Source organism: Cinclus cinclus, chromosome 1 (assembly GCF_963662255.1).
Source record: "Cinclus cinclus chromosome 1, bCinCin1.1, whole genome shotgun sequence".
Taxonomy (NCBI): domain Eukaryota; kingdom Metazoa; phylum Chordata; class Aves; order Passeriformes; family Cinclidae; genus Cinclus; species Cinclus cinclus.
Window position 1 is genome coordinate 60939047 of NC_085046.1, and position 19749 is coordinate 60958795.

General features: G+C 37.2%; 1 protein-coding gene across 1 annotated transcript; it reads left to right on the forward strand.

The window, feature by feature from the left end:
- Nucleotides 1-234: 234 nt before the first annotated feature.
- On the forward strand, nucleotides 235-6088 carry PRL (prolactin). Its single transcript, XM_062498711.1, has 5 exons — nucleotides 235-265; nucleotides 1753-1934; nucleotides 2327-2434; nucleotides 3851-4030; nucleotides 5897-6088. Exons 1-5 carry the CDS (start codon nucleotides 238-240, stop codon nucleotides 6086-6088), a joined length of 690 nt encoding a protein of 229 aa, XP_062354695.1. The 5' UTR covers nucleotides 235-237.
- Nucleotides 6089-19749: the final 13661 nt, after the last annotated feature.

Below are 19749 nucleotides of genomic sequence, written 5' to 3' on the forward strand. Positions count from 1 at the left end.
TCACAGCTAAAATGGGGGGAAAAAAAGGGGGGGGGGGGGAAGAACCAAAAAATACTGAATATGAATGTTGGAGAAAGGCAATTTGATGTTTGTAATTATCGAGGCAAACTCCACAACCTGCTGAATGTATGCAAAATGGACCCTGGATGAGGTATATAAAAGTGGTATATGCAGAGAATAACAGCAAGTATTGAGGTTTCTTTCTGGTAAAGCAAGTCACCATCCAGGATCCCTACCATGAACACCAAGGGGGCTTCACTGAAAGGTAAGAATTTTGACATTTACCTGCTGATAATTTTTATATTTCTTTGCATTTCAATTGAATTGAGGCAGCTGAAATGTAACAGATCTAGAAACTGAAGTCTTCCAGCCATCTAGTTTTCCAGTAAAGGCAAAACCTGAGGAAAGGAGCTTGATGCCTTTTGTCTTCTAAGAGTACTTTTGAATTGGGCAGTGTTACAAAAAATTGGCCTGAGGGATGTCACAGCTGCATGTGAAAGTTTGGATCTGGACTGGTTTGCTACACCACTCAGAAGGCTGTCACCAGATGTCATTACCCACAAATCTAGAGGTGATGTGGTAATTTTGAAATTAATATTTTCAAAATGATCATTGACTTTCCAAGACAAAAACTCTCAGGTTTTCCTATTCACAAGTTAGAGTACTTTCCTGTCAGCAGTGTCCAGCATGTACGTTGCACAAGGGGAAGGAGGAAGGCTCACTCCAATATTGTGTAAATCCACTTTTTTAGAATATAGAGCTAGAAAGAAACTTATCGCATGACATCCTTAGGGATAGTTTTGCTGGGTTATGAACCACACTTTTATTTAGCCTTTTAAATAAGTCTAGTGAACCAATATAGGTAACTGAACAATTTCCAGAAGTAAAAGTCTCAGAACAAGTACGTTCATTTACCAAACTTTTTAAAAATTATTTTCCATTGTTTTACTTTATATAATTTATTTCACTGAATAAAAACCAAAACTCTGTTAAGTTAATATAGAAAGTTTTCAACAGATAGGGTTTTATGCCTTAGATAATGAGAATTTCAGTTTCAGAAGCTCAGGAGAAAAGACAGAAACTATCACTGATTTCTTACATGTAAGAAATTTAGGGTTAAACTTTAAAGAGCAAAAAAGCACAGCTGCTGGAAATCTTTTGAAGGAACTCCCAGAACAATTAGCGTTCAGATCCCAAAACAGCTTTAAGAGTGATCTAACCACTCTCCCACAAAAATTAATTTTAACTCCAAATGTTTGCAAAAAAAAGAAAAGGTCCTCTTGGAGGAGGAGGAGGGGAAAAAAAAAAAAGAAAGAAAGAAAAAAAGACCAACCTATTTTCCAAACTTATATTACGGTGCAAATATAATTTTGTATCTATATTTTCTCTGTGAAGAAGTTTGATTTTTTCTTCTGTTTATCACTCTGTTATAAAGCCAGAAATGTAATAAGAGACTTCAGAATACACTGTACATTACAGCACAGTGTAGTGACAAACTACACCTTGTCTCCTCAAATTCTGTAACAGGCCGTGCTGTAATCCTCATCAGGATGACAGAGGGGAGAAAGAATAAAAGAATTATAGAATTTCAGCGTGTCTGTCCTCCACTGCTGCTCAGCAGCCAGCACAGGGGGTACTCTGAGCTGTGTGACAGCACAACCCAAATCACCCAGCATCTGGCTCTGACAGCTGCTGCTAAACACACCTCCAAGTCAATGTGAGCCCATTTCACTGTGTTTTGAACTTGAACAGGTTTGTTGCTGGTGACCCTTTTGGTTTCCCACATGCTTCTGACAAAGGAAGGAGTGACCTCTTTGCCAATCTGCCCCAATGGATCTGTCAATTGCCAGCTTTCCCTTGAGGAACTTTTTGACCGAGCAGTTAAACTTTCGCACTACATCCACTTCCTCTCTTCAGAAATGTTCAATGAATTTGTAAGTACTCTTTTCCTGACAGCAAGAAAATATAAAATTTCAATTTAATACTTTTTAATCACAAACATATGTTAACATATAATAAGTAAACAAATATGACTGCGGAAGAGATGGTGAAAGTCCCAGTGGTGACCAAATCAATATATGGTCCTGAATTTTGCTAAGATCCATAGCACTTCTATTAAAAGATATCATTTTCCCATCATTCTTCATCTGTGGGACATTTGCGTTTGCTGGGTGCCAGTTCCACTCTAGAGACTCACCAAAAACTTTTGACCTTTACAGCATAAAAGCAGCAATAAAAGCTATGGAACAGAAATTATCTAGCACAGTGTTTGAGCTGAAGCTCTTACCTTTCTGTCTCAATAACACCTGTCTGTGCTGATCTGCAGGATGAGCGCTACGCCCAGGGCCGAGGTTTCATTGCAAAAGCTGTCAATAGCTGCCATACTGCATCTTTAACCACCCCTGAAGATAAGGAGCAGGCTCAGCAGATTCATGTAAGTCCCATTTCCAGTGTAATTCAGTGTAAGATAGTGCAGGGGAAGGCAGGGAAGGAGGGTTACAGAATAGTGAGGCATCTGTCAGAGTGAGGGAGATCAACACAATCAGAGTAAGAAAGGCAGGAAGATGAAAGCACCAAAAAGCCAAAGTTGATTTAATATTTGTTGATACTAATTTACAAACCATACAGCATATATAAATACCAGTGATTTTCATCACCCCTTCCTTTTGCTGTATGGTATATATTTAATCACTGCATCTTATTTCCAGTTAAAATACTACCTCATGGAGCAATGCTAGTTACCATGTTTGTGCAGTGCTGAGAACACTACAACCTTTAAATGTTATCTTAAAATATCTTACAAACAATTAATGTATTTACAAATATAAAAACACATTGATGTATATAGGCAGAGGTAAATTATTTTCCAGTAATTCAAAACACTGGCATTGCAAAAAAACCTTGAATAGATATTCTTTCTATTATCAGTAAGTAAAAGTGGTCACATCATCATCCAAATACAAAGACTCTAGTGCAAAAGTCTGCAAAATATCTGTAAAGAGAAACACACTACATACATGCGTCATTTATAATAGTTATAAACTTCAGTGAAGATGATCTTGTTCAGCCTATGCTCACAGATACAATTCGAAAATTCTCTGGTGAAAAAAATAAGCAGAGCTGTACAAATGGGGCTGTTCCAGAGAAAAATCTCCATCGTTTTCATGGTGGTGGTGGTATCTTTGCAATCCCACATTATCACCAGCTTCTCAGCATGTCATTTAGAAATTCTAGTGGGAACAATAGAATTCACAACCCTGGGTTGCACATCTAGCAAAGAAGAAAAGGTTTAATCCTGCCACAAGCTTAATCATAAGCTTGGTGAATTCCTATTGCCCACTAGAAAGGACAATTTTTAAAACCAGAGAGCTACTGCTGGAAGCGCTATTGTTCAAAGGGGAGGACAGATGAGTTACGTAGAGGCAATAAAAGCTATTTAGTGGTTTACCATAATGTGTACCTTCCAGTCACTAAACTTTAAAAAAAAAAATTAAAAAATCAGTGGATTTTAAAACATTCATCAAAAATCAGATAAGGAGTTCTGGGTTTGCTTTCACAGAGATGAGGCATATTTATGCTTGCTAGTTCTTAATGTTGAGAGTATTTGATTATATTTTTCCACCACAATATGGCTCATGCAAATATTGTAGAACACGATGAGACTGATGACAAACTTCAAAAATGAAATTGTATAGCAGTATCTAAGACAGGGCTATAGGGCACATTCCGTGATAGGTCCTGGATAAGTTCCTAAATCAGAATGTCTGAGGACACTGCTCTAAATACTTTCTAATTTTACCAGAATTTAGCTTTCCTCTTTTAAACACCTTTCCTTACTATGGGTGAGCAGCATGAAGACCTACTGAATTTAATTATGGGAGTTCTGCGTTCCTGGAATGACCCCCTGATCCACCTGGCCTCTGAAGTACAAAGAATCAAAGAAGCTCCAGAAACCATTCTCTGGAAGGCTGTGGAGATTGAAGAACAAAACAAAAGACTTCTAGAAGGAATGGAGAAAATAGTTGGGCGGGTAAGTAGGTCCTTAACACCCTTCCAGCCAATTGATTTAAGGAAGACACGTACATTGATAGGCTCTCCCTACCTGGAATATGGAAGGAAACAGAAGATGTGAAGATAAAAAAGGGACACAAAGTAGTCGAATATGAGAACTTTTCAGCTTTCTTCTTTCAGATTTCTTTTCTTCTTCTATCTTGCAATTTCTAAGGAATCCCTATGATACGGGTGTCACAGAATAACCCATCACACTCTTAGTCATGCCTCAGGGGAAGTGTAATCATCAGGACTGACTATGGTCATTCTATCTTTGAGTATTTTCAATTTGCAAGCCTGATTGTTTAAGGATGCATCTCCATATTTTCTATTTGCTGTATTTATACATATATGTTCCAGCATATTTATATGTATCTGTATACAAATAGGCATTGTGCAGAGGTTTTGGAAACATACTTTGTTTAAAACAGCTCTGGGAGTCTGGGCTATTGCAAATTGTGGCACACAGCAAAGTAACCCCGATATCTTTCATTTCTCTTTTCACACTGCACTGATTCCTCTGGACTCTATGTCTGACTTGGTTCCCCCTATACTAGTGAGTTTAGACAACAAGGCTGTTGTCTCACAAAACCCATACTTGAATAGCTCTTGTTACCAGTAATTGACTGAAAGTTTTCCTGAATAAAACCAGCTTTCGCCTGGTTTTTTTTAAAGACCCCTCTGTTAGTCGCTGAATTTATCTTTCTGTCAGTGAGTTAGATGTTGACAAGAGGTTATGACTTCACTGCTCCAACCAGGTGAACAGTGTGAAGAGTGCCACCATCACTGTATCCACCAGTTTCTACTAGATTGCTCATAGTCTCAGTTAGGTGTATCTTCACTCAGAAGCCTTATTCCATCCAGGTTACAGATACATTTATCAGTATAATAAAATACATCTCTATCACACATCCATATGTAAAAAGGGCATAGCTGAGGATCCAGGATAAGAGTAAAAAGTCAGGTGCTGCTCCAGTTGCCCTGTCACCACCTTCTCATTCACATTATTTACATAAAGAGATAAGACTGGCTCATTCATTCATGTCAAACCATATTTTCAAGTCACAATGGGTCTATTTTTTTTTGCCATTTGCTTAAACTGAGTGGTTGCAGCTCCACAGATACTCTCCTATATGTCTTTATAAAGTATGACTTTTGTGCAATAAGGATGGTACACAAGCACAACTTCCTGCTATGAAGGGTAGATTTATGTGATAAGAGAAATTTAACGATTGTCTTCAAACAAGGAGACCTAAACCATCTTCTCCTCAGATACTAACTCACTATTTGTGCTCCTACATGTAGCTTTCTAACATTAGAACTCATTGTATCACTCAGCTTTTTGTTCTTTTTTTGTTTTGTTTTTCCATGGAGCCCAGTACTTCTAAATATGCATTACTGGGAGTTTTTTTTCTGATAAGAACTGAGACTAGTCTGTTTGTTGCACACAAACAAGTTCTAAGAAGAGGTGTTAACAAAGTTTTGAAGGCAGAGGGAGCCAAAGACAGATGTCCCTGATGAGTCCAAACATTACAAAAAGTTTGATTTCTCTGCAAAGTCAGGTTTCCCTGAGTACTGGTTAACACACTAATTCTCTCAAAACCCTACTGAGACAGTTATGCTTTTTAGATGTTTTAGAAAAATAAACTAAAAAATTTGACAAGTTTATTCAAAATCTGAATGAAGATATAGAACATTGTACCAAATATTGTGAGCCACAACAGAAAGCAGATTAGAAGTCATACACTAGTAACTATCATTCTTCAAGGACAGTATTTTAAATGCTGCCTTCTACATCCAGTCGGGTTCACTATCATGTACTATTAATACCACTTTGTGTATTTAGGTTCAGACTGGGGAGGTGGAAAATGACATTTACACTCCGTGGGACGGACTTCCATCTCTGCAGCTTGCTGATGAGGACTCCAGACTCTTTGCCTTTTACAACCTGCTACACTGCCTCCGCCGAGATTCCCACAAAATTGACAACTATCTCAAGGTTTTGAAGTGCCGCCTAATCCACGACAACAACTGTTGAGTACTCATGGGCCTAATCACGTATTGAAATCATTCATCATGTGTTCTTGATGCCTTGTCACTTTATGAAAATCACACATTGCGCAGTATCTGTATCATCAGTAACTTTCAGGCATGTTTGTATGAATTCTGGCGGCAACAATTAGCACCACATGTGTCAGTGCTTTAAAATATTACCAACTACTTGTATGACAAGAACATCTCCTCCCCTAGTAGTTTTTCAGTGATAAGCAGGTCATGCAGATACAAATAAAAATGTCCTTCGATCCAAAAGCATATAACACTGTGTGGTATCAGTGAATAAAAAATAGATGGTATGGTTTATACCTTTAACAGTAGCCTCTCTTTCGGGATCTCAATCTCCAGTTACTGATGACAGGACTTCTTACTTGCATTGGCCTTTACACCCTCTCCAAAAAAAAACAGGAAACAAAAAGGAGTAACATAAAAAAGTAGATTAATTGCCTATTACACTAAACTACCCTAAAGTGAAATTATGGTCTGAAATCCAATCTGCTTAGATCAATTATTTTACTCTGTACAAAATCTGTCAGAGCAGGGTTAAGAATTCCATTCTGGCTAACACGGCCTTTGATTCCCTATGCAATTCATGGAGAGAGAAAACACATCCAGAGATACAGATATAGCTATGTGTCTACTGACAAGAAAAGGTATTTCCAAGGGAAGGTGCATTATGTTTGAGGTAACTATCTGAGGGCAAAGGAACCAACTGGTTTCAGTAGGTCTCAAAAGGAAATTATGGTCATTCGAATCATATCCATCTACCTTTCACATTCCTCCCAAGCAATGTAGTGGTTGCAGTTACTTGGAGAATTTTGAAGCCATGAAAAGGCACCAGCTGAGCTGTCCTTTGTCCAAAACCCAGTGTGACTCCATTCACTTTGGGCTGAGTGAAAAAGTTTTTAGGGCACTGATTTGAAAATACTGTGGTTACACACTGAAAATTTGGAAAGATCAAAAAAAATTGACTACTGTTCAAAACATCTGGTTTACAGTCACACAGTAAGTAAGAAGCCAAATTGCAACAGAAGCCATTGACCATACCTATATATTGTCTTTGTAAGCAATAAATAAACTGAGCCTTGGCTTCATCACACAGTTTTAGCAAACAGGAACTTAATTTCCAATCATCTCCTTCTGGAGCTGGCTTCCCACTAGAAAAGTATGCTGCATTGCTCCAGGTTGGAGCCATCTCAGAGGAAGAATGAAACACCTAAGAAGATAGGTTTGAGGTCTTAAGCCTTTCATTACCATAACAGAATAAGCACAGCCATAATAGGTATTTACGTAAGAGATTAGACAATACCAACTGCTAGAAAGGTCTCATTTTAGCCTTTTCTACAAGAACATGATGATACTTGCTTTTTTAATTGTGCATTTATATAATGGCCTTTTAATCTCTTTATGCTTTCAATTATTGATTGCTTAAGGCTTTATCTGGATAAGTATACACTAAGCCAAATTTTAATCTATAAAAATTCACCTTTACAGTAAGCAAATTCCTTGTAGGACAGTCATAACTGACATATTTCATAAGTTCTGAAATGCACAAAACCTGGGACATATACAACAGCAGTAAAACAACACACAGCTGTACAGCACAGTCAAGGAAGAAAATGGGTAAAATTTGCCAGGCAAAATGCAAGTGTCCCAACTAGAATTTAAAATGGTTATAGTATTCTGCTTTTTGTTATAATGCCAATGTTGGGGGCGGGGGGGGGGGGGGGGGGGGGTTGGAGAGGGGGGAGCATTTTATAGGAAAGGAAAAAAAAGTAAAATAAAAAGAAAAAATGTCCTTTGTAATTATCATAAATGCTTAGAATTACAGTGTGAGTTCTTATTGAAAAGAAAACATGAATAATGGGACTAGTCTGTATTGAGCTGGAAAAACAATTATGTCTCACTGAGCAAACTCCTACCTCAGAATCTCTTTAGAATTCAAAAGCAACTTGATTAATAGGGCAGACATTCATAATTTTACACTTACATGACTAGATCTAAAACAATGACTTTCATTAACAGCTTAAAAATTACAGTGCTAAAACAACTGTTTAAAACCTGCATGCACTGGCTTTATTACAGCCTTTTTAGCACAATTATGAGTTTTTTAATTTCATAAGGAAAGATACAAGAGGATGACAAAAAATAGTCTAAACAACTGCAAAGCTATCTGTTTTGCAGCTGCTTAACTAAAGTAGCATTGAAAAGTGATCTAGTTAATATTCTGAGTCATCACAGCTGTCACAGAGACAGAGAGCTGTAGAAGCCCATGAACACATTCAGAGCTACACCTTCCCTGTGAAGTGCCCTGCCAGGGACAAACATTTCAGACTCTGAATGTTCAAGCCACATATTGGTCAACTGGAAAATATATCTCTTAGAGCTGCTGATAGGAACAATACATCCTTTGCTTACTATTAATCGATAGATATTAGGAAAAATGTGTTCTCTGTGAGGGTGGTGAGGCACTGGAACAGCTTGCCCAGAGATGTTGTGAACGCCCCATCCCTGGCAGTGTTCAAGGCCAGACTGGGCTCTGAGCAGCCTGGTCTAGCAAAAAGTGTCCCTGACAAAAAGGGGATCAGCTCTTTATCTAAAGATGATCTTCAAGGCCCCTTCCAAACCAGGCTAATTCCATGACTCCATGATTCTAACATTTTGTTAATTAGTGCATTTTTGTAAGTCCTGAGCAGCTATTGTCTTTTGTCCAAGAAGAAATTATATAGCCAAATTCTTATATTATATAAAACTGAACTTAAAACAAGCATGTTCTGTCTAAGTAAAAGAAACTGATATCTATAAACATCTTTTTTTCCAAGTGGATTAACTTCTGGCTACTTCATAAAATAGCTAGTTTTCTAATGATTTATTCAATGTCCAAATTTGCCCTATTTAAAAATCTGTTTATATCTTTACTTCTGCTCATTTAAGATTGTATAGTGACAGGAATGGGAAGGAAAGGTCCACTTAGCTGAAATATAGGTTCTGCTCCTTTTTAAAATTATATGTAAGCTTGCAAATATGGCACTAAATATAAAATAGCACTTTGTGACAAGAAATCTAAGTTAGGAAGTTTAAGCCAATCCATCAATGACAGCATTTATCACTGAACAAAACAGAGCAGCATAGATACACAAAATAAAAATCTGACTTGTTATTCATGTGTGTTTCTAGACTCTAGGATGACAGGTATCTACTGGAGCAAGCAGAATATTTTTGAGAATGATTTTAAAGCTAATAAGAGAAGATTTTATTGGCAGTATATGTCATTTCTAATCAGCTGCTAAATAATGTGATAATCTTTCTATCATCATTTTCCCCCCTCTTTTTCATTTAAGATCCTACAAAAAGCCTCCAGTGTTTTCTCTATAGATTGGCAACTCATCTGTACAATAGAGTTGACCTTTATAACATTATTTCAAAGACAATCCAGAATTCTGATAGCAAGAGATACACAGTGTAGAAACCACACATCTTCTACATTTAATTTCTGGACAACAGGAATTCTCTGAGGGCTGAGTTTTAAACAGAGTCTGTTTATTATAAATGAAATATATACAAACAACCAATTACATCAGCAATGTAAACTCGGTAATCATACTTCTATATATATCCAGACACTAAAAAAATCTAGTAGTACAGTCATGCATGGGAATGACAACACAGGCATACACATTCTCACTGAAACTACTGGGTTTGCTGATCGATAAAGCTATTAACATATATGACTATTCCTCTCTCAAGCTTTTAATGACTTAAGCCTGCGAATCAGTTTGCTAAATCTTGAAGACTGATGTTGAGCCTCAATGTTCAATTCAACTGAAATTTAAGATTGACTACACACAGATTTATATTAAGCGCTTAGGAAGTTTTAAAACAACAGTTTTAAAATGTAATGACACTCTTTTGGATTTCTTCATGTTCATATAAATCTTAAGGAATGAGGCTAAATTCAACACCAGTGTTTGAAAACAGTAGGAGTGTCAGACATGATTTGCCAACTTTTTTCCCCCCAAATGACTCAATTACTACCAAATAACATTTTAACAATATCTATTATTATTTGGATTTTAAGGCCATATTTAGGTATATCCCCCCATAACTAAATACTAAAAAAAAAAATTACATTTTTCATGGTGATTTTTAATTTCCTTTCCTGCATTCAGCTATGGGGAGTAAGTGAAAACAGACAAGCAATGGTGCCTAATGTCCTCTGAATTATATATTTTTTTTCCATACAAGGAAAGCAGTACAAACTGTTCTTATTTTTGGTGAAAAAAAGTAAGAATTCAAAGACTTCTCCTGTTTGACTCTTGGAACATACGAAAAATGCAAGGCCATTGTGAAGGATACAGAGACCACCTTTCAATCCACAATTTTAATGTGCATTGAGGGAAGTAAAAAAAAAAACATGTTGGTTACATTGTCACTAATTCTTTTTCATTCCCTTTTAATCACCCACAAATTCCATGCTAACATTCTGGGGTTTAGGAAGACATGTCTTGGACAGAACCCTTTACTAAAAAATCCCATCTTTTTAATATTCTCAATATTTTCATTTTTTTAAGAAATTATAACATAGTAGACAAGATTTGTTAAGGAACACTTTTACAACAAATTCTTCACTAAATTTCATCAAGTCAGCTACCAGAAAATGCTTTGCCAAGCATAAAAACAAACAGTATTTACTGACAATATTTAATAATAATAGTCCCTCAAAAACAGAATTTTCTTATCAAACATCGCCACACTAATTACAGGAACAGTTCTCCTTTTTTAATAAATGATAGGGTTCATTACACTGAAGAGTTCAGATCACTTATTAATTCACAAGTGACAGTGTGAGTCATCAAAAAATGCTAAGAGCACTCTAGCATATCAAAGAAGCTGTGAAGTTCATACCATTTGTACCATATACCGCATCTTTGAATACACTGAATAGATAACATGAGCGTACACTCAATGAATAGGATTTGATTCGCACACTAAGCGACTAATTATAAATATATTCCCATTCAATAATGGAGAATTTTTCTCAATCAAGATGAATACCTCCCTCCAGCTTTCAGTGTCAAATAAGAATACTATGTATTTAACAGTATTATCAGAATTACTAGACCCACCCTTATCAACCAAGTCACTGTTACTGTACACTAAGGCAGAAGAAAAAAGGAGCCCTTCCCAACAAGGTCCTGGTCTGTTTATTTATAATTCAAAGTAGGAAAGTGTGGTACACAACATTAGCTTGTCTCTCTGCTCATGTTTTCACTCATTTGCTAAGGTAGAAATAGCTCCTGAAATATATATAGACATTATTGTGCTTACCTTTACTGACTTCATGTTTGAAAGCATTGTGCATGGTTTGCAGGATTAGGCCAATAATCACACATGACAATAGGCTCTTTCTTTAGCCAGATGATTGAAATAACAATAATCTTCCCCAGGACTCAGTCTTGGAAGATTTCCAGCCTGATTTCATGGATAAAAATAGTTCATATAGCACAAAAAACTTTCCAAGCTTTTGATGATTATCCAAGCCTAACTAAAGCCTCAGAATCTCTTGGAAGTTCCAACATCCTGGATCTACAGCACATGTACTATAACTTAATATGACAAAAGGTACTTGAATTGATTGGATTTGCATGGCATCTTTATGAGGTCCATGCAATAGAGTCCATGGGTCCTCATGTCAGTGTTAATGCAATAATCAGCATTTTTTTAAAGTGTTTTTTGTTATTTGCAAGGAATTTGTTCTTCTGTGTCCCTGTTGCATCAAAGTGAGAAAATAAAAAGGATTCTGTTCTTTATCATCTTGTACTAGAAAATAACTCATGGTTTAGGAAAACACTCTCATGTTCTCTCAAGGGCCATGTGATGGAAGAAAGGGCAGTGCACAGGCTGAGTTTATTGAGAGATTAGCTTTTGATGTATGGCACCATGAAAAATGTAAAGCAAAAGCATCAGAAATTGTTTTCAAGAAGGTTAGGATACCCATTTATTTTTATTTTCACTTGAGATTCCATCTAAGTGAAGGTAATATTTAGATGAATATAAGACAAAAAGACTAATACCAAAACAAGTCTTGAAGCATTTAATACAGTGTTAGATAGTAACACTGCTTCACAAGATATTTTTGGTCCTCTAAAAAACCTTTCTTGTGCATGTCATAACTCAGATTTTAAAAAAATCTACACTACTGCTGTGAAGGGGAAATGGTACCTTGTAATTATTTATACTGTGCACATCCCCTTAATATCAAGCTATGCCATAACTGGTATAGCCTTTTTATCAAAGGGATTATGAATCCTGTCTTGGCCTAAATTAAGGGTAATATATATTTTATTTTCATGGGATAAATCTTACCTGGTGCAAAGAGCAGAGCAAAGCTGTAGAATGATAATGCTACAGTCTTGAACATGTACTACATGTTTAGAGCGATCATCAAGAAAGAGCTCCAAAAGACACACTGAATCATATAATCACTAAATGGTCTGGCTTGGAAGGATCATCTGGTCAAACCCCCCCCCCCCCCCCTCTACAATGGACTGGGACATTCTCTAGATTGGGTTGCTCAATGCCTCATTCAACCTGACCTTGAACACTTATGATAATGGAGCCCCTACAGTTTCTCTGAGCAACATTTCAGCATCTCATCACCCTGTTTTAGAAAAATTTCCTCTTGTATTTGATCTAAATTGACCGTCTTTCAGTCTAAAACTGTCATCCCTTGTCACTACAGGACAAGACACCCTGTTTATACACTGAAAGGTGACAGTAAGTTCTCCCTGGAACCTTCTGTTCTTCAGGCTAAATAGCCTCAGCTTTCACAGCCTTTCTTCATAGGAGAGGTGTTTCAGTCAGTAGATCATTTTTGAGATCCTCTTTCTTGTCTTCTCTTACTTGTATTGGGCACCCAAAAAATGGACACAGTCCTCCAGGTGACATCTAACAAGGGCAGAGTAGAGTGGTCACCACTCTCAATCTGGTGGCCAAACTTCCTTTCATGAAGAGTGTGATTGAATTTCTGGGTCAACAGTGTACACTGCCAGTTCATATTCAATTTTTAACCACCAGTATCCCCAGGCTGCCCTAAATCCATTCTTCCTCCAGGCTGGATTGATGTTGGGGATCGCCATGATGCAGGAGCTGGACTTTGCACTGGGTTTGTTGAACTTCCTGAGGTTTTCATGGGCTCATTTCTCAAGCCTACCAAGGTCGCTCTGGATGTCATTCCTTCCCTCCAGCAAATCAAAAGATGAAAAACGGTTTTTCATGCCTCAGAGATGAAAGAGAGTTTTGTTTGAGTTATAACCTTAAAATCAATCAACAATATTTCTATTACATATACTTAAATGCAACTGCGCAAACTGCATTTAAATTTACTCTCCAACAAAATAGATTTATATAGTGGAAGGAGGTGACACTTATAAGGTTATTTTGCAAGAAGAAACTTATTTTATACTAATCCATATACATAATCTGTAAGATGATCCTTTTCTTTGTTGATGCTGTTTTTTGTTAAATGCAAAGTATATCACATTTCAACTGTACATATTGAAGGCATAAGGAAAATGTAATACATATGCACCTCTTTCCTAGAGCTAGGTTCAAGCAGGTAGTTATTCCCAAAAACATCACAAAATTAAGAAAAGCTTAAGAAATGTGTTTTTTATATATTTACCGTCTCCTTAAAAACAAAAAAACAAAAAACAAAAAAAACCACCAAAAAAACAAACAAAAAAGAAAAACAAAAAAGAAATGCAATTTTTTACATGCAATAACCATGTAGTAGGAAAGCTGACGTTTAGCAAAGAAAAGTCCTTTAATTTGGTTTCCCATGTGTAGATTGAAATCTATTCTGGATTCACATTTTTCAGCAAGAAAATGAAAATTTTCAGTGATATTACAATTTTAGTAGATAATCAGCATACTTTCTCTCATGAGAAAATTTCCATAAAATCGCATGTTAGCAACAGTTCAAGAAATATTTCTCAGTGGGAAAAGAGACTGAGAAAACATTAAGTATGACCATAAAAAAAAAAAAGGAAAAGCTTTTGAGAAATGAAATGTTGTACAATGTATATCAATACACAGTTCAAGATGGAAACATAAATAGCAACTGAACAAGAAGCATGATGAACACAAGAGGGTTCATTGTTGTAATCTTTGAAAAACAAACCTTTTTCTGCAGTCCAAAAAGAGCCACAATTCAGCTAAATAATACAGATATTCAAGTAACATCCAACAAACCTAACTGATCCAGTAACACTGTGGGTAATAAAGGGAAACCGTCCCAAGCTTTATCCTTTTGGCCAGATTCTATAAAGCAGAAATACAGAAGGATTCCATCAAGTAAAAGTAGACTTTAATTTTCTCTTTAGATAAGCTTTTTCTCTTTAAAAATTAGCAGACACTTCCCTATTTGCATGTAGTTATTTGGCGTTGCAAGTTATCAGGATTTCTCCAGCAAGTCCCTTCAGATGGGTTATTTCTTTCAAGCAAAACTCAATTTCAAACACAAACTGAACACCTCTTCCACCTCACTGGATATTCTTAAAGATCTTCCGTTTTTATCATCATCAAACTTAAGGATTTTGAAATCCTGATGGAATTAAACTCAAACTCTGAAATACTGTTTTAAGCAGCCATTGCAAGGTACTGAAACATGGAAACAATGAAGGATTAAGCCCATTTTACTACATCTCCAGGGCCTCAAGAAAAGGCATCTCTGCAGGGCGTTTTTCACTGAAGAGCACAAGGCTCAGCTCTGTCCATCAGTGCCCAGTCTGTGCAGTGTTCATTGTCCCTACGATATACCACAGCACCCACATCGTCCTCACTTTCGGGACTGTGGCCATGTGGGCCAGGCCAGCTGGCAACAGGGAGGAGAGCCAAGGCAGAATGCCTGGGGTGAAGGGGAGTCCAGCATTCACCCTGGCAGCTATGGGGACAGAGATGCTGGTGGCCAAGACATCCCATTCCCTGCGAGGGTTATTATTCAGCAGCTCAGGCCTCCTGCTGCTGCCCCCAGAGCATGTGGCGCGGGCTGAGGGCTGTTGGGAGTTGGAGCAGGGGAAAGGATTTTCCACCAGGCTACAGGGATCCATGCACACATAAACATTACTGGAAATAAGGGGGGGGCGGGGACCAGCACCACACCACACGCTGTCTACTTCAGAATGTTCGGTGGGTTTTCTGTGCCGTTTGGTGTGGCTTTTCTTTTCACAAAACTGACAAAATCTGGCAACAATGCTCTGTGTAAAAAAGTGACATTTTGACTCCAAGGAAGGAATTATTTGCAATTTGTTTTGAGCAGAAGCTTAGCTCGTGTCAGATGTGAACCTCCAGACAATCATTAGTTTAAACTGCCTGCTATGTGTTTAAAAATTTCAGTCAATTTAGAGCTGATCTGAATTGCAAATGGGATGGTAATAAGCCATTAGGGAATAGCATATCTCTCTCTCACACTTGCAACCCTTTGCTTTAAGGGGCTTTGACTGCGCTCAAATACGAAAATGCCACTTTAGTCATGAACATTGACAACAGACTTGGAAGTGTATTGTCCAGCCTTATAGAGTGGCACTCAGGAGGAGAAGACCAGGAGTGGCCACAGGAGTGAAGGGACAGGTGCAGCCCCCACACTGAACAAGAGGCAGTAGTGAGTTTTACACAGAACAGACAGTGTGGTTTCCAATGCCACAGTAAAACACAGGTCTGGCTGGTGATTTGGATTTCTGAGGATCAGAGGCATTTCTTATCCTCCATAAAGCTATTTTTTGTGAATGAGTGTAGGCCCTGAAACACCTAAGATTTTTTAAAACAAAGTTACCTGTATTTCCTCAGAACTGGCCACCTAACCACCTCCAGTGTTCAATGAGTGAAAAGATATATTTTTTAATTCTTGAGCTGAAAGCTCAAGATAGGGCTCTGCAATACACAAATCTATTGATTAAGAAATCTGCACAACAAAACCTGAGTAAATATCATACGTGATAGCATTTAATAAATAATACTTAAGTAATTAAATAAATTAATATACTATTCAAATTATCTTTTCCTACCTAAGAACATCTTAAATCACCTACTGAAGTTTTGTAGGTGTCCCATAGGTAGAAAGACTTTCTTTCACAGCCCTACAGCCACTCTTATGTAGCTGACACCTTTGGTTTTTTTACACTGCTTCACAAAATCACATATGAAACTCATCTATTTTACAGTTTCTTGAGTCTGCAGCTGAGGCTGTCTCCATGTCCCACCAAATCAGCTGATAAGCAAGTTACTCTCTACACTCAAGCAGATTCCCATGCAGTGATAACGAAGGGATAAATGCAGATCTGATCTGCATTTGTAAAATTCAAATTGTGGTGCCTCAGTAGATGTTCCTACATCATTGGATATTCTTGCAACCCTAGAGATGAAGAGTTTCCTAATGGAATTCTGGGACTCCATTTGCTGCCTGAAGCTACATGTCTAAATACAGGTCCTGGAGATTTTGATTCTAGAGAACCTCTCTGTTGAGAGAGGACTAACCAGATCACAGAGACTCTGTAGATTCTCACCTCACAGGAGGCCCAGCTGCCACAAACACCATGGTGTTAGCACGCTCCCCAGACTGGATTCCTGCAGACCATACCTTCGTTCTCATGAGAGCATTAAAGTGGATATTCCAGTGATTCCCTTACAGCACATCCATTCAATCCCCTCTGCTTTTCAGAGATAACACCTTAAAATTGATGGCTGCAGGTAAATGTGGATATTACACCATATCACAGCTTTCCTAGAAGGTTCATGTCAGCTATCTCCAGCTGGCAATATGCTGGAAAGGGAATTGCTTGCACAGTACCTTTATGGAACTGCCATGCAGTAAATGGCCATGGAGAAATAGGTCAGCATTGGACTGGGGAGCCAGAGGCTTTGAATAAGAGGATTTTAAGCAAGAGAAATAAAATTCAGGTAAAACTCTGGGTGCAGATGAAGAGTGATGAAGTTTGATTAACCAGCTTCCCACATAGGACTGAAAAAAGCCTCTCTGTCTGAGCCTCTCTGACTCCAATGGTACCTGCTAGAACACATCTGGACTGAACATAACACAGCCTAATTCTTTTGATAGTGTGTTCCAAAACTTGGTGTGTATCTGTATGTATACATGTACAGATATATATATGTATGTATAACTTATTGAAGGAAATTCTATTCCACAAATATTATAACTTAAGTGACAAAAATTTTTAATATTCAAAATTTATTATTAGAAGTCTGGACCAATATGACACAGCTTCCAACAGGGAAAACCTGAGGTTTTGGGTTGAATCACTTCTTCAAGGACAGGTATACCTAAGAATATTTGAGGATGCAAACCTTGAAGACAATTCAGCACCATCAAAAGACTTCTAAATTCTTTGTTTCCTGGGAACACAGCAGACTAGTCATGTCCCACCAAGCCACATGAAGTAAATTAATCCTTTCCAATTATCTTTGCCAGCTATATTTGGGATAACAATTCCCTACTTTCATATGTACACATGTGGAGCTTCCCTTCATTTTAGTGAGATAAACGACGTTTCCAATTTGGATCTTTGAAAAGGTCTGACATTCAGTATTTATTATTACAGCAAAGATTAGGAACAGTCCTACTGAACTCTAATATTTAAAGTCTTAATCCTTTCAGAAGCGATATTATGGCACAGGACAATTAATATATTCCCAGAAGTATATCTTTCAAGCAAAAAATTTCCTGTGATAAATACAGGAAATATTAAAGATGGTATTACATGTTAATTCAGATGGAAATTGAGTAGTTAAATGCTTCCAAATCTAAACTCAAGCTCATTACAATTTTCCCAGTGTTTGCAATGTAATAAAAATAATTTAAAATATCATTTTTCTATTATATTTGGTTAAAGCAAGACAGCATGCAGAATAAAATAGTTAGAATCTAGTAAAATATTGTAAGTTTAAAATAATATAAAATCCTTCACTGTAGTGGCTTTTAGCAGTTCTGTATTTTAATGTCCTTATATGAGGTATTCAGTATTCATCCCATCAGTTACTCTGGCAAAGAGTGTACATGTCAAAGTACATGCCATAAACTTACTTTTGTTTCCACACTCAAATTGTTTAATTGTCATAAATGGGTCCTTGTATGTACAAGTTACCCCTTGAACATACACCTGCATAAGCTGGTACTTGAAAGATATATAAGGAAACTGTTAAGATGTAGGTATCTTCCTCATTTACATTTGAAAACTGAGTTCCTGTATTGAGTGTTCTTATCCTTATTTGACATGTGACACCAGCCAAAGATCTGCAGTTGTATTTACTGAAAGTAAACCAACACAAACAGTGAAAGGGAAAGATATGAGTGACCAGGGAGATGCTATTTCTTGGACCTTTAAGCATGTGTGTGTGTAATAGCTGTATGTTTTTTGTGTCAGATAGTTGGCTATCTAAATATTACTTTTCATATGATATAGTCCTGAGAGCATGTAGTATAAATTAACCCACATCAGTTATGAAAAAATAGTCATGTGAATGGAATCTGAAAGACAAACAATAATCTCTCAGCTGCAATTGAACATAATCTAAGCACAGAGTAATATTTTGGTTTGGTTAAAAGAAGAATGCTACAGGAATCAAAGGCTCAGACCTGGATTCCTTCCTTGTGTGAGTACCCCTGTTGACCTCAGAGGGAGGGTTGACATAATTTGGCATAAACAACCAACAACGTGTTTTAATTCCCAAAGAATGCCAATACAAGTGCATCATATTAATGTGTATAAAAGATACAGAGGAGAACATCATTGGCAGTGATAGTGACCTGACTTACTTGAAAACAGAAAGCAGGAAAGTTTTGTTCTTTGCATCCCAAATTGCCCTGTACCAGCTAACTGTGTCACAGGTTTCAGCAGCAGAGACCAGGCCACAGTCTGCTAAGTAAAAATTGGAGTAAAATAGAGTAGATGTCTTATGGGAAGAAAGCACTTTGACAGTGCTCAACAGAGTAAAACAGGGATCAGAATTCTTCCCTCTGAATAGGCAATATTCTGTCTCTCAATGTACTCTACAGATGACCCAAATATTGTGCAGTTCCCCTGAAGGTTCACAACAAATTTACAAAGAAATGTGATGTACGTGGATCCTAGACTGGACGCATTGCCTATATGAGATTCTGCACTGAGATTTTCCTCTGTCTTGATACTCACCAGACATTAGCATGGTATTCAGCTTGTGCCACCCCTTTGGGATGGTGGCAAAAACATTAACTTGGTCACAGAAGAGCAGTCAATAAAGGATTTGCAGAACCACTGTATTCTTTCATGTACAAGCAAGCAAAGACAAAAGAAAGTTTAGGTGATAGGCAAATCAAGCCTTCAAAAACACAGTCATTGGTCAGCCACTGCAGATTTCTTTTATATTGAAATACATTTTAATCAAGAAGCTCCAGGTTCAAACTGTGAAAATTTAGCTATTGACTGTAAATTCTGTACATTTTCTAAGAGATACTGAAGAGGTTTCTTAAGCAGTAGTTCAAAAGGCAGACACACCTCTTCCGAAAATGTATTTGTGTGAAAATACTGATATGCACTCATTTCATTAGAAAGGTGCAATGGTCTTTTCCACACAGAGGACATATAAAGAAAA

Excerpts from the sequence above, each read along its gene's own strand:
- PRL (XM_062498711.1), top strand. The coding sequence starts at position 238 with ATGAACACCAAGGGGGCTTCACTGAAAG. Across the intron at positions 266-1,752 it reads CAAGGGGGCTTCACTGAAAG|GTTTGTTGCTGGTGACCCTT; the intron begins GTAAGAATTTTG and ends GAACTTGAACAG. Across the intron at positions 1,935-2,326 it reads CAGAAATGTTCAATGAATTT|GATGAGCGCTACGCCCAGGG; the intron begins GTAAGTACTCTT and ends GCTGATCTGCAG.